This window comes from Aotus nancymaae, unplaced genomic scaffold (genome assembly GCF_030222135.1).
Source record: "Aotus nancymaae isolate 86718 unplaced genomic scaffold, 86718_ANA_hifiasm-v0.15.2.pri h1tg000006l, whole genome shotgun sequence".
Lineage (NCBI taxonomy): Eukaryota > Metazoa > Chordata > Mammalia > Primates > Aotidae > Aotus > Aotus nancymaae.
The window spans coordinates 46,741,377-46,769,138 of NW_026988417.1; the positions used below are offsets into that span (position 1 = coordinate 46,741,377).

The 27,762-nt window shown below is 42.0% G+C and overlaps 1 protein-coding gene and 1 pseudogene across 2 annotated transcripts in view; both read right to left on the minus strand.

The window, feature by feature from the left end:
- The window catches only part of TEC (tec protein tyrosine kinase), a 149,096-nt gene extending 130,229 nt beyond the window's left edge, over positions 1-18,867 (minus strand). Inside the window, exon 1 of one of the 2 annotated variants that reach the window (XM_012441172.3) lies at positions 18,777-18,867. Coding sequence is in view for 1 of the 2 variants with exons in the window: in XM_012441171.3 (XP_012296594.2) it covers positions 1,646-1,666 (21 nt within the window). In the remaining variant the exon portion in view is untranslated. Of the gene's footprint in view, positions 1-1,645; positions 1,819-18,776 lie in introns of those variants that run through there. The other variant, XM_012441171.3, reaches the window with a different exon arrangement.
- Positions 18,868-20,466: 1,599 nt separating this feature from the next.
- The window catches only part of LOC135269479 (uncharacterized), a 39,171-nt pseudogene continuing 31,875 nt past the window's right edge, over positions 20,467-27,762 (minus strand).

Here is a 27,762-nt window from a genome sequence, read left to right on the forward strand (position 1 = left end):
CTTTTTGTTCTTTCTCTTGCATTCTTCCACTTGCATACTCCTTAGAGTCATTCCTCTATCCTAAGTAAGTATAATCATGTCCAATTTTTTTTTTTTTGAGATGAAGTCTCACTCTGTCGCCCAGGCTGGAGTGCAGTGGCACGATCTCAGCTCATTGCAACCTCTTCCGCCTCCCAGGTTCAAGCAGTTCTCCTGCCTCAGCCTCCCGAGTAGCTGGGACTACAGGCATGCGCCACCATGCCCAGCTAACTTTTGTATTTTTTTTAGTAGAGATGGAGTTTCACCATGTTGACCAGGCTGGTCTTGAACTCCTGACCTCAGGTGATCCACCCACCTAGGCCTCCCAAAGTGCTGGGATTACGGGTGTGAGCCACTGAGCCTGGCCTAATCATGTCCAATTCAATCTGAGTTCCCTTTTCCTTTCCTACTGCTTGTTTCCCAGGACTCAAGCAAGTAAACATACCAGGCCTTTTCACATCCCCATGTCTTTGCTCAAGTTGTTCTCTCTGTCTTGAAGGCTCTTCCCTCTTTATCCATCCGTTGAAATCCTATTCATTTTTCAAGGTCCTGATCATGGGTAGTCTCTCTTTTATGAAGTCTCCCTTATTTTCCTCTCCTGCCATAATTAACGACTCCCATTAACTATCCCCACAACAACTGTACAACTAATGCAAACATAAAAAGTTGGTTATATCTATGAATGCAGAGATAGCAGAGCTGGGAAAGATGACCACGAACCAGATGAGTCAATCAGGGAGAATAACCAAAAGGTTGGTAGCAAAAAGAGAGACCAGGAGGGTATTCGCCATGAATGGCTTGAACCCTAAAAGACAAAGGGGTTTTGCATGAGGGCAGAAAAGTAATGCCCTAGAAGTGGCAAAGGGAAGCCAGGAGAAGGCTACAGCAGAGAGGGCTGCAGGGAAGGGAATGCTGTTATTCCCTCCCCTGTGTGGGAGAGCTGATTCACAGTGGAACAATGCTCTCAGAAGGCCACCGGAAAGATTTGGGAAGGCAGCCAGCAGAAGAATGGAAGTTCACAATCATAGGAGGTTTCAGAGTACACAGAAAGACAGCTGATCAGAAAGGCTGGTGGCCAAAATAAGTGGGGATAAGAGGCAAGGCTTCGGCCTAAACTGGCTGAGATCCCAGATGGTGTCAGAGGCCAAATGAGGTTAGCGTTCAATAGTCTTTGATCAGCATTCAAAGAGTAGGTCGATGAGTAATTTTTCTGATGTCTATGAAGAACAGATTTCTCTAAGGTTCCAATCACGGAACAATCCTTTTCCCACCCAGATCCATTTGTGGGCTATGCCATGGGGCAGGATGGGAGGCGGGGGCTTCTGGTAAGGAGGTGTTGGGTGTGGCACCTCCTTTCACTAGGGCAGGGCGTACTGACCTAAAAGGGACAGAGTAAGTTGAACATGGTGCAGAGTCTACAGAGATCAAAGGCCTGCAGGCACCAAGTAGGCACGAAGGCCCCAAAAGCAGTAGATGACCAAGGGCAGACAAACAGGGGCATAAGGAATCCAAAACAAAAATATTAATCTTCTGAAAAGTCGGTGTAGTATTAAGCAGGGTTCTCTCAAACGCACATAATTACACTTAAGCAAACAACAACAACAACAAAAGGAAGATATTGGCTCACATAATCAAGAAGTCCTGGCATAGCTTACTCCTGCGCTTCAAACAATGCTGTGTACTCTCACCACCGCCCAGTGCTGCTTCTCACTGCACGGCCTCACTCTCTTGTACTGCAGCTTCCTCCGCGGAACAGGGGAAAACGGCCACCACTAGCTCCAGGTTACATTGCTCCAGGTTAAATCCCAGAGGAAAAGTTCCTGCTTTCCTAAATGCCAGCAGAACAATCTCATGGAGCCAGACTGGGTCACATGCTAATCCCTCAGCCAATCACTTGATCAAGTGGAGGGACTGCTCGGATTGGCCAAAGCTGAATCACATGATCATCCCTGGGTATTGTCAACTCCACCCAAACCACATGAATTGAGGACAGAGTAGTTCCCCAAAGGAAGAAAGGCTGGACAGACAAATAATAAATCCACGACAGCACAGTCATTTGTCAGGAAGGCCCCGGATACCAAAAGGACACAAGAGGAGAGAGCTTTGCATGAATTAGGAAGTCAGAACTGGTTTTGTTGTTTGTTTTGGTTTTTGGTTTTTGGTTTTTTTTTTTTTTTTTTTTGAGACGGAGTTTCGCTTTTGTTACCCAGGCTGGAGTGCAATGGCGTGATCTCGGCTCACCATAACCTCCGCCTCCTGGGTTCAGGCAATTCTCCTGCCTCAGCCTCCTGAGTAGCTGGGACTACAGGCATGCGCCACCGTGCCCAGCTAATTTTTTGTATTTTTAGTAGAGACGGGGTTTCACCATATTGACCAGGATGGTCTCGATCTCTTGACCTCATGATCCACCCGCCTCAGCCTCCCAAAGTGCTGGGATTAACAGAACTGGTTTTAAAGGTCAGCTTTGACATTTACTAGTTGTATGACCTCAGGTAATTTAACTTCTCAATAACTTAGGTGCCTCATTGTAAAATAGTGCCTCCCGCCTAGAGATGTGGGAGGTGTAAATGAAATAATTTACATAAATTGCTAAGCACAATGCTTGACATAAAGTAAGTGATCAGTGGCAGCTATTTATTATTAGTAAGAATAACAATAATGACAATTAGTACTGTCAGAATGAGGGTACCACAGGAAGGGTGGTCTGTGACTCCATGAAAGAGAGAGCCAGGTCAGCATTTGGATAAACCAGCCCTGGGCCAGGTATCATTAAGGGCAACCGAGGACACAATACAGAGGCCCAAATACAGAGTCAAACCTAAAATAATAATTCAAATCAATAAACATGCTGAGTACCTATTGTGCACTAAGCACTGGGAATACGACTATGAATAATACACATATGGCTCCAAGGTAAACTACCATGAAGAATGACTATGGCTCTGTGACTGTATTTCTGGAGGAGAGGTTGACTGAGGGTGCCTTACGCTTTCAGCCACAGGCAGGGCACTGGAATAGTGCTGAATATACAACAGAACAATGCCATGGGACCCACTGCTAGAATGCTAGGAAGAAACAGAAGGGCTACAATCCACTACCCACCCTGCTAAAAAGAATGCCTTTGTGGCCGAGCATGGTGGCTCACATCTGTTATCCCAGTACTTCAGGAGGCTGAGGCAGGTGGATCTCTTGAGCCTAGGAGTTTGAGACCAGCTTGGGCAACATGACAAAACACTGTATCTACAAAAAATAAAAATTAAAAAAAAAATTAGCCAGGAGTGATGGTGCCTGCCTGTAGTCCCAGCCACTCAAGAGGCTGAGGAGGGAGGATTGCTTGCGCCTGAGAGGTCAAGAGGCTGCAGTGAGCTGATATTGGACCACTGCACTCCAGCCTGGGCAACAGAGCGAGACTCTGGCTCAAAAAAAAAAAAAAAAAAAATGCCTTTTTGCACAAATTAGGAAAAAATGTCTCTTCTTTTAAAAACTGTACTTCTATCTTCCTAATAACTATTGCAGTAAATAAGCAAATCCACTAGGTCAGCAGTATAAATGACATCTCAGAATTTTGTTGTATATAACCTGCACACTATACATAGTAGTCCTGGGCATAGGCAGGGAAAACAAGATGGATGCTGAGAGGAGTCGGGAGCTAGGGATGGATGGAGTGTCTGGGAGTCCCCGGACCTTCAGAGACAGAGAGTGCCTTTTGCTGTTCAGTATAACAGCCACTTGCCACAAATAGCTAATGAGCACTTGAAATGAAGCCAGTGTGACTGGGGAACCACATTTTTAATTTAATTTTAATAGACATGAACTTAAAATTTAAAACTTAAGCAGTAAATAATATTTTTTCCATTAATCGCAACCTTATTGTTTGGTAGAACTACATTTCACTCTATCTGCCACATTACAAAACATGTCCTGTACTGTATTTCTCCCAAGTTGTTTTTAGTATCTCAATTATTTTATATGATTACATGGTGAAATTATAATATTTTTATATATGGGTTACATAAAATATATTATAAAAATTAATTTCACCTGGTGGTTTTTCCTTTTTTAAGGTGACTACTAGAAAAATTTAAATTATATATGTGGCTTACAGAATATTTCTATCCAACAGTGCTGCTCTGAAGACATCTTAAGACCTATCGAGTTAAGAGGCTTGGGGCGATACTCAAGAGAAAATGACTGCTTGGTTTTGTTTGAAGTAGACCTTCATATTTCCTTCTAGGTTGTCCAACTGTGTTTACAAGGAGGAAAATATGACAGGGAGAAGAGAGGCGCATAGCTCAGTGAGTAGAGCTCAGCAGAGTTCTGGACTCCACCTCCACCATTTACCACTTACCAAGTGCTACAGAACCTCCCTGAACTTCAATCTCTTCATCTGTAAAATGCTGAAAGTAATCTTACCCACCTCAGAGCCCTGTCTGGAGGGTTCAACCTGATACTGTAGATAAAGAGCTTAGCATGGAGCCTGGCACATCGGATATGCCCAAAAGATATTTGAATGTTTATTACTTGGGAATAAAGAAGGTGCAAATGAATGATTTCCTTTGCGTTATTTAGCTCAGTTTGCCATAGTACAAGTACATAGTACATACAAGCTCACTATGCCACAGCTCAGGCATAGTGCACCCTGTCCACATGCCTCCTCATTCATCTTTCTAGACTGAAAACTTGGATGGAAGTAGTTTCCTCAATCTTCTATACCATTGATAAATTTGTTTGCTTTCTTTAAATTCATTACATCTTTAAGACATATTAATAAGAAGTGAAAAAATTATCTTAGATGCTGAAATAACATGAAAATGGGTAAAACTGGCATTTAATGAATTATTTGCGCCAACAGCTAACATTAGAAATTTTTATTCCAAGTCATAAAGTTAGTGAATGTTTTCAGTTAAGGCTTTATAATATCTGAATCTCTTTCTTGAGTCAAAAATTGGAAAGTACATCTGCATGTACAGATCGATTCATTTTATCTAAATGCATTATTTTTTTTTTTTCTTGAGATGGAGTCTTGCTCTGTCACCGGGGCTGGAGTGCAATGGCACAATCTTAGCTCACTACAACCTACACCTCCCAGGTTCAAGCAATTCTCCTGCCTAGCCTCCTGAGTAGCTGGGATTACAGGCATGACCACCACACCCAGCTAATTTTTATATTTTTAGTAGAGATGGGGTTTCACCAAGTTGGCCAGGCTGGTCTCAAACTCCTGACCTCAAGTGATCCGCCCACCTCAGCCTCCCAAACTGCTGGGATTTCAGGAATGAGCCACCGTGCCCAGCCCTAAATGCATTCTTCATTTTTCTGCAATTTTGCACAGGCTTGAGATCAACCCTTTAGCTTTTTTGTGTCCAAAAAGGTTCATGTAGACTGTATACTCCCTCTTGTACATAACTTATTTTAAAAATAATAATAATTAGACTAGTTCAGCCACATCTGTATTCTGATAAACATTCTGAGAAACCTCTAACTGTGCCTAACCTTTGTTCTTTTAGTCCTCTCCTGAGTTCTGATTTTCAAAAATATTTTTCCCAACTTCTTGCTGACTAAATTTACTTACCAGACTTTGTGTGGGATATTTTCAAAATCGCTTGGAAAATCAGTTTATCCCTGGCTTTCCTGATTATTTAATTCTCTTTAAGAACTCTGGCAAATTTGTCTAATATGGTTCCCCTCTTCCAAAAGGGTAGCCTCTCCTCCGAAATGTTATATTTGCTTAAAACAGTATAAATCCACTTTCCCTAAACATATACTCATACAGAATTTATTTTAGATTCCATTCATTCCACAAAGTCCAAGGAAAATTCCACAGACACTAAATTAAATTTACCCTGAGTCTAAGCAAGCCATTATCTTCTATGAGGCTCTCTTTTCTCATCTATAAAATGGGCATAATATACTTGCCCTTTGCCAGATAGAACAAGCCATCTCCTTGTTCATGACTGTGTATAAAACACTCTCGGAGAAGCTCAAAGTCCTTTACAAGCATTAGGCCATGAATCTTTCTGAAGTGAACTGTTAATTATGTGTCATTATGGTTTGTTGAATAGATGCAAAACCTGAAGCACAGGAAAATAATTCCAGTTAATAGTTAACTTAGAAATCCATGCAAGGTGATGAAATAATATGTACAAAAACCCCATGACTTGTGTTTACCTATGTAACAAACCTTCCCATGTACCCCCAAACCTAAAATAAAAGTTAAGAAAAAAGAAATCCACCCAAGGCTTTAAACATTAGACCATGATATCTAGAAAGATGTCAAATGGGCTGGGCACAGTAGCTCACGCCGGTAATCCCAGCACTTTGGGAGACCAAGGCCGGCAGATAACTTGAGGTGAGAAATTCGAGACTAGCCTGGCCAACGTGGCAAAACCTCACCTCTACTAAAAATACAAAAATTAGCCAGGCGCGGTGGCTCACGCCTATAATCTCAGCACTTTGGGAGGCCAAGGCGGGCAGATCACAAGGTCAAGAGATCGAGCCCATCCTGGCCATGGTGAAACCTCGTCTCTACTAAAAATGCAAAATTAGCCGGGCATGGTGGCACGCACCTGTGGTCCCAGCCACTCGGGAGGCTGAGGCGGAAGAATCGCTTGAACCCAGGAGGCGGAGGTTGCAGTGAGCCCGAGATTGCGCCACTGCTCTTTAGCCTGGCGACAGAGCAAGACTCTGTCTCAAAAAAAAAATTAGCCAGGCGTGGTGGCACATGCCTGTAGTCCCAGTTACTTGGGAGGCTGAGGCATGAGAATCACTTAAACCCAGGAGGTGGAGATTGCAGTGAGCAGAGATCACGCCACTGTACTCTAGCCCAGGTGACAGAGTAAGACTGTCTGAAAAAAAAAAGAAAGAAAGAAAAAAGAAAGATGTCAAAGGAAAAATCTGAACAGGAGCTCACTCTACTCTAGTTCTTTATCAAGAAACTAAATTAATGCAAAATTCTCTAATGTGGCTGGTTGCCTTGCACACCTTACTGAGCCCTGATTACTCAAGCAGTGGAGAAATGGAGCAATGGATAGGAAGACTGGAGTTTCCTGAGGACATAAGATGCCTTCCCAGCCCACACGAAGTTTCAAAATCTCTAGACCAGGTACTGAGGTCAAATGCCATTTCACAGTTACTGTAACAACTCTTCCATGTTTTGTTACTGATCCTTGGAAACTTTTCCTATAGACATCCAATAAGACAAAATGAGGCTATCAACATTACCAACAAGAACACAGCCTCTGCAAATGACCTGTCAGGTTCTTCTAGTTTTTATCTGACCTATAACTGGGTACATAACATGGCCTGAACATTCCAGCTCTTCCTGTCCTCACATAACAGAGATACTGTTCATCTAAAAGGCCAAAAAAGGGAAAATTGGAAACTTGACAGAGTTAATGAGTTATTTTATGACCTTCTAAAAACGATGAATAGAAGCTAGAAATCAGCCAGTTGTGGTGGCTCACACCTGTAATCCTAGAACTTGGGAGGCCGAGGTGGAGAATCACTTGAGGCCAGGAGTTCGAGAACAGTCTGGCCAACATAGCAAGACCTCATCTCTACTAAACGTTTGCTTTAATAAGCTAGGTGCGGTGGTATGCATCTGCAGTCCTAGCTACTCAGGAGGCTGAAGCCAGAGGATGAAGCTCAAACCTGCTATTTGAGCCCAGGAGTTCGAGGTTGCAGTATGCTATGATGGCACCACTGCACTCCAGCCTAAGCAACAGAGCAAGATTCTGTCTCTAAAACCAAAAAAAAAGGGAAAAAGTCTAAATGTCCAACTGGGGAGTGGCTCAGAATACCAGTGTATACTAACATGACAGAATTACCCAAAGAAAATTATGCATGGACTAATTACAACATCATAAGGTAACTATCTGTGTATAAAGATTGTAGAATTTGGAGTTACATAAACAGTTATAACAATGCTCATTGATTATTTTTCTAGAACATTGCTAAAGATTTATTAGAAGTCAGATGATAATAGAGATGACTGGAAGAGGATTCACAAAGATTCTCTCTGGAGTGGTTTTAGGGATATTTTTAATTTCTTCTTTATAAGTTTCAGTATTGTTTACATCTTTTAACAAGGAATATATAAAACTCTACAAAATGACAATTTTTTGTAATGATGGCAAGGAGAGTCCAAGGAGCACACTAGGTGTCTGAGAACCTTGGTGGCACCCAAAGATCAAACTTTGGCCTGGGGGAAGCAAGAGGATATGTCAACAGCGCTGAGCCTAAAAAACATCTGGCTAGGACTCCAGAACTTATGAATGAGAATTCTTTCACGCAGTGCTTCTATAACTGGTTTAAGTAAGTGACAAAGACATTGAAAGCCTTAAAAAAATTTAAAAGCATCTATACCTAAATTTACATGTCTGACAGCATTCAAACCCAGTTAAATTGTATTTCTGTTTCCCTGTATGATTAAAGGATCAAGCATTTTTATCATCCAAAGCAGGAAAATAAAGAAATCAACTGCCTTCTATGAAACAAAAATAACCCTAATGGTAAAAACTAGCTTTGCTGCACGCTTAAATCATATTGGCAGAAAAATGAACCTTTAAATCACTCGTTTGTAAGAAAAAAAGCCACAGTTTCATTTTTGGGACAGTCATGTGGCAATCCCACAAGTCATGGTTGAAACATAATATCGAGGAGTATGTGAGGACACGAAGAGTTTCTAAGGAAATACTAACAAAAGACATCATTGGAATTCCACACAGGATAAAAGAAAAAAAATCAAAGGTTTCTCATACCAAATCACATTATAACATCATCAAAATTAAAAATAAAAGGAGTAGGACACTTGACAGGGAGTTTTGCATTGTAAGTATCTCATAGAGTATATGACAAGTTTGTCACTTTGATATGCTATTGTAAGCATTTCAAGGTTAAAAGCTTTAACCTTGAAAAACAAATGACATATAGTTACAAAAGGAAAAAGTATATATTGTAGAAATCCAAACAAAAGTGTTCCTTTTTAGAAACAGAAAACCAATTAGATAAAGTAATAAATACTTACTTCCCTCCCTCCTCCAAAGCCATTCTTTGTAGCCATAAAAACCAAGACAATCACAATACTATGCTAAGAAGAAATATATGGATGGAAAATGATAAAAATATATGTTGTCCTTTCAAGAGTGTTTTCAGTAAGGAATATTTTTCTTTTCTTTTCTTTTCTTTTTTTTTTTAAGAGATGGAGTTTCATCATGTTGGCCAGGCTGGCCTTGAACTCCTGACCTCAGGTGATCTACCGGCCTCAGCCTCCCAAAGTGCTGTGATTACAGGCATGAGCCACCACACCCAGCCCTGTTTGACTATTTTTTTTTTTAAATTGTACTTTAGGTTCTGGGGTACATGTGCAGATCATGCAGGATTGTTGCATAGGTACACACATGGCAATGTGGTTTGCTGCCTCCATCCCCACCATCACCTATATCTGGCATTTCTCCCCATGTTATCCATCCCCAACCTCCCTACCCCCCGCTGTCCCTCCTCTATTCCCCCACAACAGACCCCAGTGTGTGATGCTCCCCTCCCTGTGTTGGTGTGTTCTCGTTGTTTATCACCTGCCTAGGAATGAGAACATGTGGTGTTTGATTTTCTGATCTTGTGTCAGTTTGCTGAGAATTATGATTTCCAGATTCATCCATGTCCCTACAAAGTACACAAACTCATCATTTTTTATGGCTGCATAGTATTCTATGGTGTATATGTGCCACATTTTCCTTGTCCAGTCTATCATCGATAGGCATTTGGGTTGGTTCCAGGTCTTTGCTATTGTAAACAGTGCCACTATGAACATACGTGTGCATGTGTCTTTATAACAGAATGATTTATAATCCTTTAGGTATATACCCAGTAATGGGATTGCTGGGTCAAATGGAATTTCTATTTCTAGGTCCTTGAGGAATCGCCACACTGTCTTTCACAATTGTTGAACTAATATACACTCCCACCAACAGTGTAAAAGTGTTCCTATTTCTCCACATCCTCTCCAGCATCTGTTGTCTCCAGATTTTTTAATGATTGCCATTCTAACTGGCGCGAGGTGGTATCTCAATGTGGTTTTGATTTATATTTCTCTAATAATCAGTGATGATGAGCATTTTTTCATATGTTTGTTGGCCTCATATATGTCTTCTTTTGAAAAGTGTCTGTTCATATCCTTCACCCACTTTTGATGGGTTTGTTTTTTTCTTGTAAACCTGTTTCAGTTCTTTGTAGATTCTAGATATTAGCCCTTCATCAGATGGGTAGATTGCAAAAATTTTTTCCCATTCTGTTGGTCGCTGGTTCACTCTAATGATTGTTTCTTTTGCTGTACAGAAGCTCTGGAGTTTAATGAGATCCCATTTGACTATTTTGGCTTTTGTTGCCAATGCTTTTGGTGTTTTAGTCATGAAGTCCTTGCCTATGCCTATGTCCTGAATGGTGTGGCCTAGGTTTTCTTCTAGGGTTTTTATGGTGTTAGGTCTTATGTTTAAGTCTTTAATCCATCTGAAGTTAATTTTAGCGTAAGATGTCAGGAAGGGGTCCAGTTTCTGCTTTCTGCACATGGCTAGCCAGTTTTCCCAACACCATTTATTAAACAGGGAATCCTTTCCCCACTTGTTTTTGTCAGGTTTGTCAAAGATCAGATGGTTGTGCAAGCATTCCCTTTGAAATCCGGCACTAGACAAGGATGCCCTCTCTTACCACTCCTATTCAATATAGTATTGGAAGTTCTAGCCAGAGCAATTAGGCAAGAAAAAAACAAAAATAAAGGGTATTCAATTAGGAAAAGAGGAAGTCAAATTGTCTCTATTTGCAGATGACATGATTGTATATTTAGAAGACCCCATCATCTCAGCCCAAAATCTCCTGAAACTGATAAGCAACTTCAGCAAAGTCTCAGGATACAAAATCAATGTGCAGAAATCACAAGCATTTCTATAAACCAATAACAGACTAACAGAGAGCCAAATCATGAGCAACCTCCCATTCACAATTGCTACAAAGAGAATAAAATACCTAGGAATACAACTAACAAAGGATGTAAAGGACCTCTTCAAGGAAAACTACAAACCACTGCTCAAGGAAGTAAGAGAGGACACAAACAGATGGAAAAACATTCCATGCTCATGGTTAGGAAGAATCAATATCGTGAAAATGGCCATACTGCCCAAAGTAATTTATAGATTCAATGTTATCCCCATCAAGCTACCTATGACCCTCTTCACAGAACTGGAAAAAATCACCTTAAATTTCATATGGAACCAAAAGAGAGCCCGCATAGCCAAGACAATCCGAAGCAAAAAGAACAAAGCTGGAGGCATCAGTAAGGAATATTTCTAAGTAATACAAGAAACAATACACTTGGGAAAACTTAAATTGAATGTTCTATATTTCAATGCATATATAGACAAAGTGATGTGAAAGTCTCATCAAGATTTTAGTGAATTTAGATTGTTGGGTACAACTTGGATAATTATGACCAAATATCTTTTATTTATTTATTTTTTTGAGACAGAGTCTTGCTCTGTTGCCCAGGCTAGAGTGTGATGGTGTGATCTCAGCTCACTGCAACCTCTGCTTTTTGGGTTCAAGCGATTCTCTTGCCTCAGCCTCCCAAGTAGTTGGGATTACAGGCATGTGCCACCAGTCCCAGCTAATTTTTGTATTTTTAGTAGAGATGGAGTTTCACCATATTGGCCAGGCTGGTCTTGAACTCCTGACCTCAAGTGATCCACCCACCTCAGCCTCCCAAAGTGCTAGGATTACAGGCATGAGCCACTGCACCTGGCCCAAATATCTTTTTTTTTTTTTTTTACTGTAAAGTGTCCAGAATTATCTGAAAAATTCATTCAGTATATTAAGTATTTGCTTGGCACTATGCTTTCCCTAGGAAAGAACATCTGTGAAGCCCTAGCACTTTAGAGAAAAACTCTACTGCATGGAAAAGGGAGGTTGCAATGACTTCAAAGGCTTTGTTTAGAAAACAGGTGGATGCTTGTGGAAGCACAGTTGAAGGAATGAGTTCTGCAGTATTCCTACTAGCCAAGCCTTTGTTTACAATGGTACCTAGTGGTACTTGCTGAAAAAGCCTTTTCTAACTACCTGTCATCCTCCAGACATAAAGTTACTACTGTACCCACTCCACTGTCACAGTCGCCAGCACTCCTATTTTCTGTATTGCTGATGCATAGCTGCCATCTTGGGAAGATAGAGTTTCGCTTTTTCTGCACAGAGAAGATGGCTTAGGAACAATTCTCCTTCTACTTTTGTGGAAATTGACTCTTGTCATCATGTGTGTAACCATAAAGAATGTTGATGTTACAAAGCAACTGGGAGAGCATGCTGGAAGTTCACAGGGCATTAAGGGAGCCTGAGGAATGACTCCACTGATAAAACGAGGTTGGGAAAGTTGTGATCACCCACGAATGGCAGGGTGGGTCAGCCCTGCCAGAAACAGGAACTTGGTGCACATTCCAGGAAGGGCACAAGTGAAAAAGAGAAGTAAGGATGCTGCTGCTGGTAAGGCAGTTGCATGATAAACTGGCCTCTAGAAGGAAATAATGATAACTTCCATTGAGGCCACATGGCCATCAATGACACCAACTCCATCTTTCAGATTAAAATAATATTGAACTTATAGAAGCTGAGCTTCACTGAAAGGTAAAACATTCAGAGGTCAAGATGGCAGAATGAGTCATCCTAAACAAATTGAATTCAAAAAACAGAAACAATAGGCTGGGTATGGTAGCTCACACCTGTAATCCCAGCACTTTGGGAGGCTGAAGCAGGCAGATCACCTGAGATCAGGAGTTTGAGACCAGCCTGGCCAACATGGTGAAACCCCATCTCTACTAAAAATACACACTTAGCCAGGTGTGGTGGCATGCATCTGTAATCCCAGCTACTCGGGAGGCTGAAGCAGAAGAACTGGTTGAACCCAGGAGCCGAGATTGTGCCACTGCACTCCAGGCTGGGTGACAGAGCAAGACTCTGTCTCCAACAAAAAAAAAAAAGAAACAGGAAAAAAGGTTCTATGACCAGTAACCTACGTACCACCCAACCTAAGAGATAGGTTTTGCCCCCATGACAACTGTGATCAGTTGGTAGTGGACGTTTAGAGTTGTATGAGAAGGAATCTGAGGTCCAAATTGGGCTCAGTGGCCCAGCCTGATCCAAAAATATTTCCTGTGGGTAGAGGAAGGGGAAAATGGCAACACACTGCTATGACTGAATTATGCCAGTCTCTGGATAGAGATTGATAAAGAAATCTATATTCTAGCCACTATTAGCAGACTGGACAAAAAACCTCTACTTTCTCTCCCTTCTGAAAGCCCAAGACAATGACAATAAAGAAATTTTTTTATTTCACATATAAATCAGCAAGGACGGAGAGAATGAATGAAGGGACAGTAGCAAAAACATTTCGGTGGAGTAAGAGGAAGACAAGAAATAATCTGAATTACACCATGGAATCTCCAAAAGGCTAAATAAAGACAATTTAACCCTTTGTAAAAAGAGGGGTGGGCTAAAAAAATAGTGACTTTTTTTGGTGGGGACGGAGTCTTGCTCTGTCCCTCAGGCTGGAATGCAGTGGCGTGATCTCAGCTCACTTCAACCTCTGTCTCCTGAGTTCTATTGATTCTCCTGCCTCAGGCTCCTGAGTAGCTGGGATTACAGGTGCCCGCCGCCATGTCTGGTTAATTTCTGTATTTTTAGTAGAGACAGGGTTTCATCATGTTGGTCAGGCTGGTCTCAAACTCCCAACCTCAGGTGATCTACCCGCCTCAGTCTCCCAAAGTGCTCAGATTACAGGAGTGAGTCACTGCACCCAGCTAAATTAGTGACTTTTTAATGTCTTTTTTAAAAGCTGGATCCCACAGATTCCTTTGGCCACTCCAAGCAGTTAGGTGACTGCCCCATCTCTATCCTGGCAAAAAACCTGGAGTTTTCTCCCTACTCCTTCACCCTTCAGGGGGTCTGTACACAAACAAAATGGAGGTATGCACATGTGCATACTGGATGCTGAGACTTCCAGCCTTCTTCTCCACTTAGTTCCCAGATTACTGGCAACCAGGCTTTCCGTCAATCTCTGGGGAAAAGATTGGAAGAGCCTTCTCTGAGGATTCTCACCAGCCCAAGAGTTAATGACAACCAAGTTTCCACAAATATAAAGCCCAGCCAGATCCCTCTATTATGAAGTTCCCAGTCAACAAGCTCATCCATATTTTCAGCAATTTTTTTTTTTTTGAGACAGAGCCTCCCTCTGTCACCCAGGCTGGAGTGCTGTGGTACCATCTTGACTCACTGCAATCTCCGCCTCTCAGATTCAAGTGATTCTCCTGCCTCAGCCTCCTGAGTAGCTGGGATTACTGGCACATGCCACCACACCCAGTTAATTTTTGTAATTTTAGTAGAGACGAGGGTTTTGCCATGTTGGTCAGGCTAGTCTCGAACTCCTGACCTCAAGTGATCTGCCCACATTGGCCTCCCAAAGTGCTGGGATTACAAGCATGAGCCACCATGCCTCGACCCCAGATCTGCTTTTTATATCCCTTCTCAAGTATGAGCAGATAACCAAGGGCATTAGTTACACAAGGAAAGCTTCTAACATGAAAGACAGAGAACTAAACAAATGAAGAGACAAAAGCTGCTTGGGAAATTGAGTCTGTGCAACAAGGAAAAAAGCTTGCTCCAAAAAATCATTAAGCTTCTCAGGGAGAAAAGAGAGGATACTGACACTATAAAACAAAAAACAGAAAGAAATAGACACACAAACCACACACATACAAATATATATATGCATATTCAGACAACAAAAAAAAAACAGATTTTAATTTAAAGTATTCATGATTACAGTCATGAAAAACTTATTGTAGGCCCAGTCCAAAATAGCCAATATCTGAACAATATAAGTTTCTCATAGCCACCGAAAATAGAGAGGAAAAAATTTACCAATGAGATAATTTTTTTTTTTTTTTTGAGACAAGTTCTCACTCTGTCGCCTTGGCTGGAGTGCAGTGATTCGATCTCAGCTAACTGCAACCTCCGTCTCCTGGGTTCAAGCGATTCTCCTGCTTCAGTCTCATGAGCAGCTGGGACAACAGGCGCCCACCACCACACCCGACTAATTTTTGTATTTTCAGTAGAGATTTAGTAGAGACCGGGTTTCACCACGCTGGCCAGACTGGTCTAGAACACCTGGCCTCGGGATCTGCCTGCCTTGGCCTCCCAAAGTGCTGGGATTACATGTATGAGCCACCGTCCAAGACCACCAATGTGATAATTTAATAAAATTTCCCAAACTGAAGAATGAAAGTTTCTAGATTCAAAGAGCCCAACACGATGGATGAAAACAGACCAAAACCGAGACACAACATCATGAAATTTCAGGACTATGGAAGCCAAGAGAAAAGTCTATAAACTTCCAGAGGGGACCCAGCAACTTGGTAACCTGTACACAGATCACAAAAAAAAACTGAGGAATCAATATAGTTCTAAATTTCTCAATAGCAATACCTCAAAGTGGAAGTCCGTAGAACAACGCCTTCAAAATTGCCGTCTTAGAAATCTACACTCAGCCAAACTATCAACTGTCAGTGGAAAACAGATATTTTTAGGCATCTAGTCTCAGAAAAGTAGACCTCTATGCATTCTATTCCAGGAAGCTCCTTGAGGAAGAGCTCGACCAAAAGAAGGGAGTCAACCAAGACTGAGAAGCCATGTGCTACAGGTACCAGGAGATCCAACACAAGAGACAAAGGATGAGAATCTCCAGAATGATGACAAAGGGAGCCCTCAGGGTGACAAGTGTGCCCATGGACCAAAGGCACCTGGTCCGGATTACAGCAAGCCAGTAGGCTCAGGAACACCTTCTTGGGGAAAACGAAATTGACAAAATACCAGTCAGTTGAGGGAGAATTCAGAAAACTGGCCAAGAGCTGTGGGTTGAATCAATGAAGAGTACAAAATAAATAAAGTGAACAAACAAATACATTATTAACTCCAAGGAAAATAAAAAGTTATGCTTGGCTTAGCTGTGAATTTTGATCTAACCATTGTTCAATATTCTAACTACTGTAAGAATGGGAAAATAGGGAAGCCGTACTTACATTGGGGGTTGGAGGGAAAAAGAGAGCCAACTCATCATCTTCCACAGTGGGAAGTCAACATACAATGCTTAAAACTGAAAAACTCAAGAAGTATCAACTACAAGCAATAAATGCCAAAGAATCACAAGTGGTTGTTTCTGGAAAGGGAGAAATATAACTTGGAAAAAAGTTTAAAACTCTAAAACATGACAAAAACTACGGCTTCTGTGCCCACACATTTTTACATTTGTTTGCTTTCTCTTTGTTTCCCTAATAACACTCTGTTTTGAAACATTCCATCCTTGTTTCTCTAAACAAAAGGATATGTAATTTTCTACATCTAGACTACAGTAGCTGTGGTCATCTGAGCTCTAAGCAGTCAGACATGGTGGGGAAATTACTTATTCAATCCAATCCCAGAAGAATTGGTTGAGCTAGGGTAGAGACAAGAAGGCAAGCCCAAGCAGAGGCATGTTTGGAGGTGGAGGCAACTACTAAGCCCCTCCCTTCTGGGTTGTTTCTTATTTTTCCACAGAGCTTTTATAATAGCATAACCACATAGTACAGGATACTTTTATAATTGCCAATGACGATGAGCCAGTTTCACTCTTTTCCAACAGACTTGAATGCCCAATTTATGACCGTAATTGGTCCAACCAAGGCAGCTGGCCCCCAAGACTGTTGATCTGGGTTTGACATCAGTAACTCCACTTTGTCTGCTGTAGACTGGACAAGAAGGGAGCACAATAAAGGCTCTGAAGCAACAGACATCTACAGAGTATCTACGGAGCATCCACAGAGAACCAGCAACATGTTGAGGATCAACACCCCTGCTGACTCTGCAGACCAAGTACCCCTGCCCTGAACAATATGGTGATTCTTCTAGGGGTGAGAATCTGAGAGGGGAGGGGTGGAAGCCAAGGAGCTGGCAGGCTGGGGCAGGAAGGAGAGGCATCAACCCGGTCAACCTGGAGGAACCTGTAGGCAGAGGTGTGGCTGGAGGCCCAAGGCCCAGTCTCCCAGCACTCAGGATGCCTGGAGGAAGGCAGAGAGGCCAGTAATTCCTCCTCAAGCATAAAAGTAGGCCAGACACTGCTCACAAGCCTTCCAACTTCCCAGTCAAGGGTCAACTTAAGAAAGCAAAGGCTGCCATTCTCTGAGCTTTGTTTTCCATGGTTTGGTAAAACATAGTTCCTGCCCTTGAGTAACTAGCTGCTGAGAAAACATGACTATCTTGATAAAGAATAAAGTAGGTTGAAAATGCTAGAGCATACATTAATGTTCTATATCCTTTCCTATTGGGGAAGATGTGAAAATTCTAGTTGGACCTATGTGGGGCAAAGGTATTGCCAACTAGAGTAGAGCACTGATTTGCATGAATTGACAACACTTGCCCTATACAGTTCCACAGACCAAAATGTACACACCCTTGTGAGAGAAGTCAAGATCATTAACATAAACACACCACAGTAAGCATCCTGCGTTGGCAAGAGTGTAATATATGGATCAGATTAACTGGAGTATGGGGAAAGTGTAAGTCTTTCATAAACATTGAAAATGTAACTAAACTAAAAAATACTTTCAAATTCATAATATGAAAGTTACGCATACTTTTATTTTCCCCTTAGAAATAAACCATAATATCCCTTACTCCAGGTGACTTTTTGCAGAGTAAGCAGCTACCAGTGTCACAACCTAAACTGTTAAATTCCAGACCTCATTTGGGAGATCCGCTGGTTTGTTTCTTTAGCAGAGAATAATCTAGAAGTGAGTAAACTCTCAGAATTTCCCAAGAGGAAAATGGGCATTCACTGGAAAAATACAAGAAATACGCACAAAACTTAGAACTATTTTGGATAGTCTTCAAACCCACTTGGCCATCACTAGTCCTGTTGTTCCAAGTTAACAATTAAGATCAATCTTTCGAATCAAATATTCCAGTTTCCAAAGAATAGTAATGGATGAGATTGTTTCCAAACCTGGTGCACAGCACCATGTTATTCGTCCACGGGAAAAAAAGAAAAAAAAAAATTCAAATCTACAAGAAATTTAGGATCCGAGGGAAAGTGCACACTCCCAGGTCAAGGCCCTAGTTTTTCCAAGAAGTACATATATTGGCCGGACACCTGTTTTCAATATTCAAACACAATTTCCCGGGACGGGGCGGTGGGCGGGGGATGGCGGGGTGAGGAAGAGAACGTGAACTTGACTGGGCGAGGCACTTGGACACGTGCAACTGCGGAACATCTTGGCCGATACTGCCAAATTTCAATCAAGATCGCGCCACCGCCCAACTCGAGAGGAGTTGGGACGTGACCCCAACGCTGAACTTGCCGCGGGGCGGCCTCGGGCCTGGAACTTCAGGGGAAAGGGGCGGGTGTTTCTTAGGAGAGGTCAGTGCTGGAGTTGGGAAGTGGAGAACCGACCGCCGGCAGGAAGGCGAGGCTGCGCCACAGCGCTCACCTGTCCCTCCTTCCCGGACTGAAGGGGACCGGCCGCTCACCAGACACAGAGCGCCCGCGCTCACTGCGGCACGGAGAGGAGAAAATCTTTCTCCGTTCTTCGAGGGGCAGGTGGAAGTCACCTCTCGCCGCGCACATCCCCGTCCCCACCAGCCCCCTGCCCGGAGTCCCGCACTCCGGGGTCGCCCCAGCCGGCTCGCAGCGCCCTTACCTGGCTGGAGTGCGGCTGCTGCGTGGAGCTGGGGAGACTGCGAGGTGCAGTCTGTGCGCGGAGTCGGGAGCAAAGAGTCCCAGAATCCAGAGCCAAGAGCCGAGCCCCGCCCCCGATCGTCCCATCCCGCCCCCGATCACCCCGCCCCGCCCCGATTGCTCGCCCCGTGGACGCCCGGCCCCGCCCCTGATCGCCCGGGCCCACCCTGTCCTCGATCGCCCCGCCCCGGTCACTTGAGCCCTTGGCGGCTGGTTTGCACAGACCTGCGGCGATTTCAAGTGGCCGGAATGGGTCGGAAGTGCGTCCCGGTGAGTTTCAGGGGGCGTCCCTTATGTTTCCGGGGGCGGCGATGAGCCTCCCTAGCCCCAGGCTTCCCATCCCAGGAGAACCGCCCCACAAGGCTCGAACGCCCCCAGCTGGGAGAGCTCCGAGCAGTGCCACCTGTGGGAGACCAGGCGCCTGTCGGAATTAGGAACCGCGCCTCCCCTTCCGCTAAGCGGTGGCGGGCAGTGGAGCCAAGCAGCCTGTTTTACCCAAAGAGTAAGTCGTTTTCCTGTGAAACCCGAGGCAGCGGTGCCTATCTAATACACTTAGAGGGTCAAGTGGACTATTAATGTGTTAACACTTCACTCGCTGAAGAGTAGAAAACACATATAAGACTTCACTGTGTGCCAGGCACTGTTCGAGGTACTTCACATGTACTAAAAGTTCTGTGAAGTATATGTTATTAGAATCCCCCATTTCACATAGGGTACAAGTGAGGCAGAGAGAGATAAGTTAAATAACTTGCCTAATGTCACCCAACTAGTAAATTGAGAAGCTGGGCTTCGCCTCCAGGTCTTTCTCCTCTGGAGTCTCCACTGTCATCCACGGATATCCTGACTCCGCAAAGTCTGTGTGCATCCTATACCAGGAATTGTTCCCAGACCTGGGGAAGATGAGGCAAGGGATCTGCCATTAGGGAAATTTTATTCTAGCGTGGGAGAAAGACAATAAGTGATTGTCAACTAAACTTTAAAACCGAACTGTTAAAGAATGAAAGTTACTTTTATTCGGGAAGTGTTACTGAGGACTAGAGATGGGGGCCTACAGCCCCGGAGGAATCTTTTACAGATTGTCTATTAGACCCTTCAACGCAGAACTTCCCTTCGCAGTTTAGAAACTGGTGGTGAAGATTCAGTATGCGTAAAAGCACATCCCAGTTTGGGCTTAAGAGTACATCTGTTTATAGATTACAGCAGCATAATCAGTAACCTCATCAGACTTTATCTTAGGTGCAGTAAAAGTCAAGAACTAGGGTCATTTAACTGTTAAGGAATGTAGTGAGTCGGTCAAGAGACGTGTGGGATCCTGTGTTCTATCTTGTTTTGTTTTCAAAGCATCTTTCCGCCAGCTGCAGGTGGTCCCAGACTCAGGGGTCCCAGACTCAGGGGCTGTGTGAAATTTTGCTGACAAGCAGAAGGGAGCAAGCAGGCTGCTTGGCTCCACTGCCCCGCATCACCCATCTGGCCCACCACCGCTTAGCCTAACGGGAGGCGTGGTTCCTAATTCCGACAGCCACCTGGTCTCCCTGCCTATTGTCTCACATAATCAGTGGGCAAATAAAAAATGAAACCACTTTGTAGGTGAGGTGTCTTGACTAAAAAAAAAAAAGCGGGTGATGGAATTGAGAGTGAAGGGGAGAGGGAGGCTACTTTAGATATGATGTTACTGGAGGCTTCTCTGGGGTGACAGCGGAGCTGACAGCTGAATGATAGGACAGACGGCCAACCCAAGGCTGAAGCTAAGGGAATAGCAAGCGCTTTGATAGTTATCACACCTCATGTTTGCTTAGAACTTAAAAGTAGTGCCTTCCTATATCATTTCTCTTTGATCACTGTAATAACCCTGAGAAGTCTAACAAGATTTCATTTAATACCTCATCCCCAACCTTTTTAGCACTAGGGACTGGTTTTGTGGAAGATAATTTTTCCATGGACAGGGGTCAGGAAGAGATGATTTGGGGATGAAACCGTTCCACCTCGGATCATCAGCCATTAGATTGTCACAAGGCGTGCGCCACCTAGATCCCTCGCATGCACAGTTCACCATAGGGTTTGTGTTCCTAAGAGAATCTCAGGCCAAGGCTGATCTGACAGGAGGCGGAGCTCAGCAGTAATGCCAGTGATGGGGAGTGGCTGTAAAGACAGATGAAGCTTTGCACACTTGCCCACAGTTCACCTCCTGCTACGCGGCCGGGTTCCTAACAGACCACAGACCAGCCCTGGTTCACAGTCTGTGAGTTGGGGAACCCTGATTTAACAGGGAAAACAACAGCAACAACAACTGAGGGTCAGAGAGGTTTCAATGACTTTCCAAAAGTCGATTAGGAAAAGGGGAGATGGGAAGAGGGCACAGATTTGGACCAAGGCCTCTGATTCCAAATCCTCTCTCCAGTGAGGGCTTTGAGTAGAATGACCAGCACTTTGAATGAATCTAGTAAACTTTCTTTTTTGTGATCTACTGTCTCCTCCCTACCCCAGTCTCTCCTGCCTCTTGTCCCACCCAGGTACTTGTTTTGGCTAGTACAGATGTACTTTGAGGAGACAGGACCATAAACCATCTGAAACTGTATGCAAAAAAATTATGGAGGGTGGGCAGGAGAGAGAGTTATAGATATATAATTATAGTAACAAAGTTAATTTTTCCCCAAGAAAAATGCTTGTGTACGTAAATTTTTAAATGAGAGAACTTAGAACTTTTATCATATTGACTGATCCCAAAAAGGTAAGAGCTACTGCCTTAAGGGATTAACTGATATTATGATGATTAGAAGAACCAATTTCCAATTCACTTTGCCTGTTCTTGGTAGGTGATGGTAACCCATATTCCTGAAAATAGTAATGAGGATATCAATGTTTATGAAGTTTGAAAAGGAAGAAAACCTGGATCCTCATATAATTTCTTCATAAAGTTTAAATTAAAAGAGACAGAAGTGTCTATATTGTACCTACTAATTCTCAAAAAACCAGAGAGAACAGATCTGTAGATAAAACATCTAGATCACCATAATTCTTAATAATACTTAGGATAATTTTCATAAAGTTATAGTGTTTTTTAAATAAGGCATTTGTTACACTATTAATCATACAGTTTAAGTAGCCAGTTGCCACTGGTATACCATCTACAGGTCACATAACAGAGAACACTGGCAATTGTTTTCAGCAAGGTGTTGAGAAAGAGACAGAGAGACAGACAGAGACAGAGACAGAAGAAGAGATCATTAGGGAAATTCAACTACATTAAGGAAAAGGTATAAAAACTGTATTCAGAATGTGGTGGGACTTAAAAAATTAAAAGGTTAGTCTTTCTTTAATTTTTATTTTTTAGATGAAAACAGAATACTAAATTTGGGCCTACGTAATTCAAACTTTCACATTGGTCCCTAGTCAAAAGAAGGAATCTAGTATTAGACTTAAGATTTCTACCTCTGCCTCCAAAAAGAAGACACAAACAATATTAGTATCACCATCTTTATTTTAAGAAAATCAAGATACAGAAAAAAAGGCATTTATATGAACTTCTTGGAGACAAGACTCTTCCTTCTTACAAAATATCCTTATGGCTTCTATAAAGTTTATTTCTTTAGATGATCAATATCAGGTTGACATAATTTCAGTTCCTTGAGAGAAGAAAATGTCTTTTTTTAACTTGTAGATTCCACATGGTACAGAAGAAGACATACAGAATCAATCTGGAGGGTTTGCAAATATATATATATTTATTTATTTGTGTTTGCAGCTTCTTGCATTTTTTTTGTTTTTGTTTTTGTTTATTTGTTTGAGACAGAGTCTTGTTCTGTCACCCAAGCTAGAGTGCAGTGGTGCAATCTTGGCTCACAGCAACATCTGCCTCCTGGGTTCAAGCAATTCTCCTGCCTCAGCCTCCCAAGTAACTGAAATTACAAGTCTCCGCCACCATGCTCAGCTCATTTTTGTGTTTTTAGTAGAGACGGGTTTCACCATGTTGGCCAAGCTGGTGTCGAACTCCTGACCTCATGATCCACCCACCTCAGCCTCCCAAAGTGCTGGGATTACATGCGTGAGCCACTGCACCTGGCCAGCTTCTTGCATTCTTTTGTGCAAGTCTCTGGTTTTCTTTTGTAACCTTCTTCCTACGAAAAAGGAACCTGGCCCATCACAGATAATTTATACATTTGTTGATGAATAAATGATGACATCAGTGATGATAATTGCATCCCTTATCAGTCTTCCCTGGAGAGTCTGTTCCTACATGAAGATGATTTCATTGTGATGCTATGATATGTCCGCTTCTCCTTCCATCATGTGCTGAAAGTAATTGCTTCTTTAGAACTATTGCATAAAAGGAAGGAGTTTCAAATGTTGGACACAAAATCAATAATCTTATTTCTGGGAAGAGATGCTAAATAAATAATTCAAAAGAAAAAAAGCATTATATGCAAAGTATGTTTATAAGATCATCATTTTAAATAATAAAATAATTAAATGTCCAATAATATGGAAATGTTAAAGTAAAATATATCAACAGTATGAAATGTCATGCTGTCATTTAAAATTACATATGTTGGCCAGGCACAGTGTCTCACGCCTGCAATCCCAGCACTTTGAGAGGCTGAGATGGCTGGATCGCTTGAGCTCTGGAGTTCAAGAACAGCCCGGACAACATGGCAAAACTCCATCTCTATTAAATTTACAAATATTAGCCAGGACAACATGGCAAAACTCCATGTCTGTTAAATTTACAAATATTAGCCAGGCTTGGCGCTACATGCCTATAGTCCCAGCTATTTGGGAGGCTGAGGTAGGAGGATTGCTTGAGCCCAGGAGAGCAAGCTGCAGTGAGCTGAGATCATTCCACTGCACTCCAACCTGGGCAACAGAGCAAGAACCTGTCTATAAATAAATAAATAATAAAATAAAATTACATAAGTTAATAAAACGGATATGTGAAATAAAACTTATGAACAAAATTACGTTTTTAAAAGTAGAACACAATGTTTTGAGCACCTGTGACTGCAACTAAATGCAAATTATATGAAGGAAAATTGAAAAGTAAGAATTATGGTTAACAGTTATTGAGGGGATTCCCTATATGCCAGTATCCTTTCTAAGCATATTAGAGTAATTCATCTAATTCTCACAGCTTTGTGAAATAGACCATTGTTATCTTCATTTTACAGATGAAGAAACAAAGGCAGAGAAGGTCTAAGTAATAGCCCCAAATCACACAGCTACTGAGTGGCAAAGCCCAGATGTGAACATAAAACAATATAACTCCAGAGTCTGCATTTTTAACCTTTCAAAGCGGCCAAAGGGAATGATCTTTGAATCGTGAATGATGTTTATATATATATTTCCTTGTATAATGTTTTTATGTTGGTTTGATAGTAATTGAAAATTTTTTCAATGTTACAGCCTGAAAAGAAGGCATAGAAGTAAAACCAGATTGTGCTTAGTAAAAGAGACAGAGTTTCAAAGGAGTCCAATATCTCAACAGCTTGATAGTTTATAAAATTTGAGACAAAATGAATCTTTCTGTCACAATAAAATGTTATATTCAGTATAATTCGTATAAATAAATACTGCTCTCTGGCCTGAGGGCTTGCAGAGGCCGTTTCCTCTGCCTGGAGTGCTCTATCTCCAGATCTTTTTGGCATTACCTCCTTCACGATGGTGGCAGCCATGAAAATGCAGCCATCGCTGCATTAGCAGGAGACCAAGAAAACACTGGTGACCAAACTAAACAAAGATCCCTGTTGTGGTGGAGCTTATGTTCTGGTGGAAGGTCAATCATTCAGAATTTGATTTAGCTGCAAGTAACAACATCCCCTTGTGGTAGACTGAATAAGGCCCTCCCAATGATGTCCATGTCTTAATTCCCTAGAACCTGTGTGTATATTAACTTATGCCGCAAAAAGGTCTTTGTAGACGGGATGACGTGAAGGATCTTGAAATCAGATTATTCTGCACTATCTGGGTGAGCCCAATGTAGTTACAAGGGTCCTTATATGAGGGAGAAGGCAGGATGTGATGAGAAAGTAGAGGACAGAGAGTAAGAGAAAGATTAGAAGGTGCTACACTGCTGGCTTTGAAGATAAAGGAAGGGAGCACAAGCCAAAGAAAGCAGAGAGTTTCTAAAAGCTGGCAAAGGCAAGAAAACAGACTTTCTCCTACAAGCTCCAAAAGAAACCAGACACCTGGATTTCATCCCAGTGAAACTGATTTTGGACTGTGACCTCCAGAATGGTAAGAGAATATATTTGTTTTGTTTTGTTTTGTTTTTGAGATGGAGTCTCACTGTATCGCCCAGGCTGGAGTGCAGTGGCGCACATTCGGCTCACTGCAACATCTGCCCCTGGGTTCAAGCAATTCCCCTGCTTCAGCTTCCCGAGTAGCTAGGATGAGTAGAGATGGGGTTTCACCATCTTGGCCAGGTTGATCTTGAACTCCTGACCTCATGATCCACCTGCCTCAGGCTCCCAAAGTGCTGGGATTACAGGTATGAGCCACCAAGCCAGACCAAATTTGTATTGTTTTAAGCTAATAAATTTGTGGCAGTGTATTACAGCAGCAGTAGGAAACTAAGAAGAGCATCAGGGTCAGACTGGCATGATATTCCATAGTGTCAGGGGCCCCGCTCCTTCTTTCTGTTCATCTAGGTGGAAGAACCTGGAGGAAAGTATGAATAATTCAGGGACTCATGATGTGGCCATGCAGTCACCCATGTGGGTGTTTCTCAAACTTGAATCAAGTAGGAAGCCCTTTTAAACAAAATATTTTCATTTTAATTTATTTAAATATATAAATATAAAACTACTTATTTATTCTTTATGTGTCTAGCATTTTATACATATTTAAAGCCAAAATAAATTCAAGCAAGATTACAAAACCAGCTATTGAGACCAAACACACCCCTACCCCATGTTTTCACTGAAGGCCACTCGGAGAATAGTAACAAGACATTCCTATTCCTCCGAGTCAGGGAGGTACCAGTGGAGGCCTAGTGGGAAGATGGAACTCCCAACCCCATCCAGCAGTAATGAAGAGCTCCCCACCCCCAAGTGTCAACAGAGGAAGAGTGGGAAAGCTGGATTTGTACCCCTACCTGGCTATAGATAGAGGAGATGACCTGCATACCCTCCTTCCCCTGCCAAAATAGAGTCAGAAGAAGCCAGCTAAAACAAAAAGCTTAAATAAAATCCAGAATCTAATAACAGAATACCCCAAATTTTCTGGTTTTAATTGAAAATAACTCACTATACCAAGAAACAGGGAGATCTCAAACTGAACAAAAAAGACAATCAATAGATGCCAACACCAAGATGACAGAGATATTAGAATTATCTGACAAAGATTTTTAATCATCCATCGTAAAACTGCTTCAATGAGCAATTAGAAACATGCTTGAAACAAATGAAGAAAATAGAAAGTCTCCACGATGAAACTGAAAGTTTAGTGAAGAAATAGAAGGTACAAAAAAGAAACAAATGGAAATCTTAGAGGTGAAAGCACAATAACTACAATTAAAAACTCTATTCAGCAGAATAGATGGGACAGAGGAAAGAATCAGTGAACTGGAAAATTGAGCAATAGCAGTTACCTAATCTGAAAAGATTAACAAAATAGATAGTCCATTAGCCAGACTAATAAAGAAGAAAATAGAGAAGAGTCAAATAGACACAACAAAAAAAGGATAAAGGGGATATCACCACTGATCCCACAGAAATAGAAACTACAGTCAGAGAATACTATAAACACCTCTATGCAAATAAACTAGAAAATCTAGAAGAAATGGATGAATTCCTGGACACATATACCCTCCCAAGACTAAGGAAAAAGTCGAATCCCTAAATGAACCGAAGTTTGGAAATTGAGGCAGTAATTAATAGCCTACCAACCAAAAAAAGCCCAGGACCAGATGGATTCACAGCCGAATTCTACCAGAGGTACAATGAGGAGACGGTACCATTCCTTCTGAAACTATTCTAAACAATAGAAAAAGAGGGACTCCTCCCTAATTCGTTTTATGAGGCCAGCATCATCCTGATACTGAAACCTGGCAGAGACATAGCAAAAAAAGAAAATTTCAATATCCCTGATAAACGTTGATGCAAAAATCCTCAATAAGATACTAGCAAACTGAATCCAGGAGCACATCAAAAAGTTTATCCATTACAATCAAGTCAGCTTCATCCCTGGGATGCAAGGGCTGGTTCAACATACACAAATCAATAAACATAATCCATCACGTAAACAGAACCAATGACAAAAACCGCATGATTATCTCAATAGATTAGAAAAGACCTTTGATAAAATTCAACACCCCTCATGCTAAAAACTCTCAGTAAACTAGGTATTGATGGAACATATCTCAAAATTAAGAGCTATTTGTGAATAACCCACAGCCAACATCATACCCAATGGGCAAAAGCTGGAAGCATTCCCTTTGAAAACAGGCACAAGACAAGGTTGCCCTTTCTCACCACTCCTATTCAGCATAGTATTGGACGTTCTGGCCGGAGCAATCAGGCAAAGGAAAGAAATAAAGTGCATTCAGATAGGAAGACAGGAAGTCAAATTGTCTCTGTTTGCAGATGACATAATTGTATATTTAGAAAACCCCATCATCTCAGCCCAAAATCTCCTTAAACTGATAAGTGACTTCAGCAAAGTCTCAGGATACAAAATCAATGTGCAAAAATTACAAGCATTCCTGTATATCCATAATAGACAGAGAGCCAAATCGTGAATGAACTTCCATTCACAATTGCTACAAAGAGAGTAAAATAGGAATACAACTTACAAGGGATGTGAAGGACCTCTTCAAGGAGAACTACAAACCACTGCTCAAGGAAATAAGAGAGGACACAAACAAATGGAGAAACATTTCATGCTCATGGATAGGAAAAATCAATATCATAAAAATGGCCATACTGCCAAAAAGTAATTTATAGATTCAATGCTAT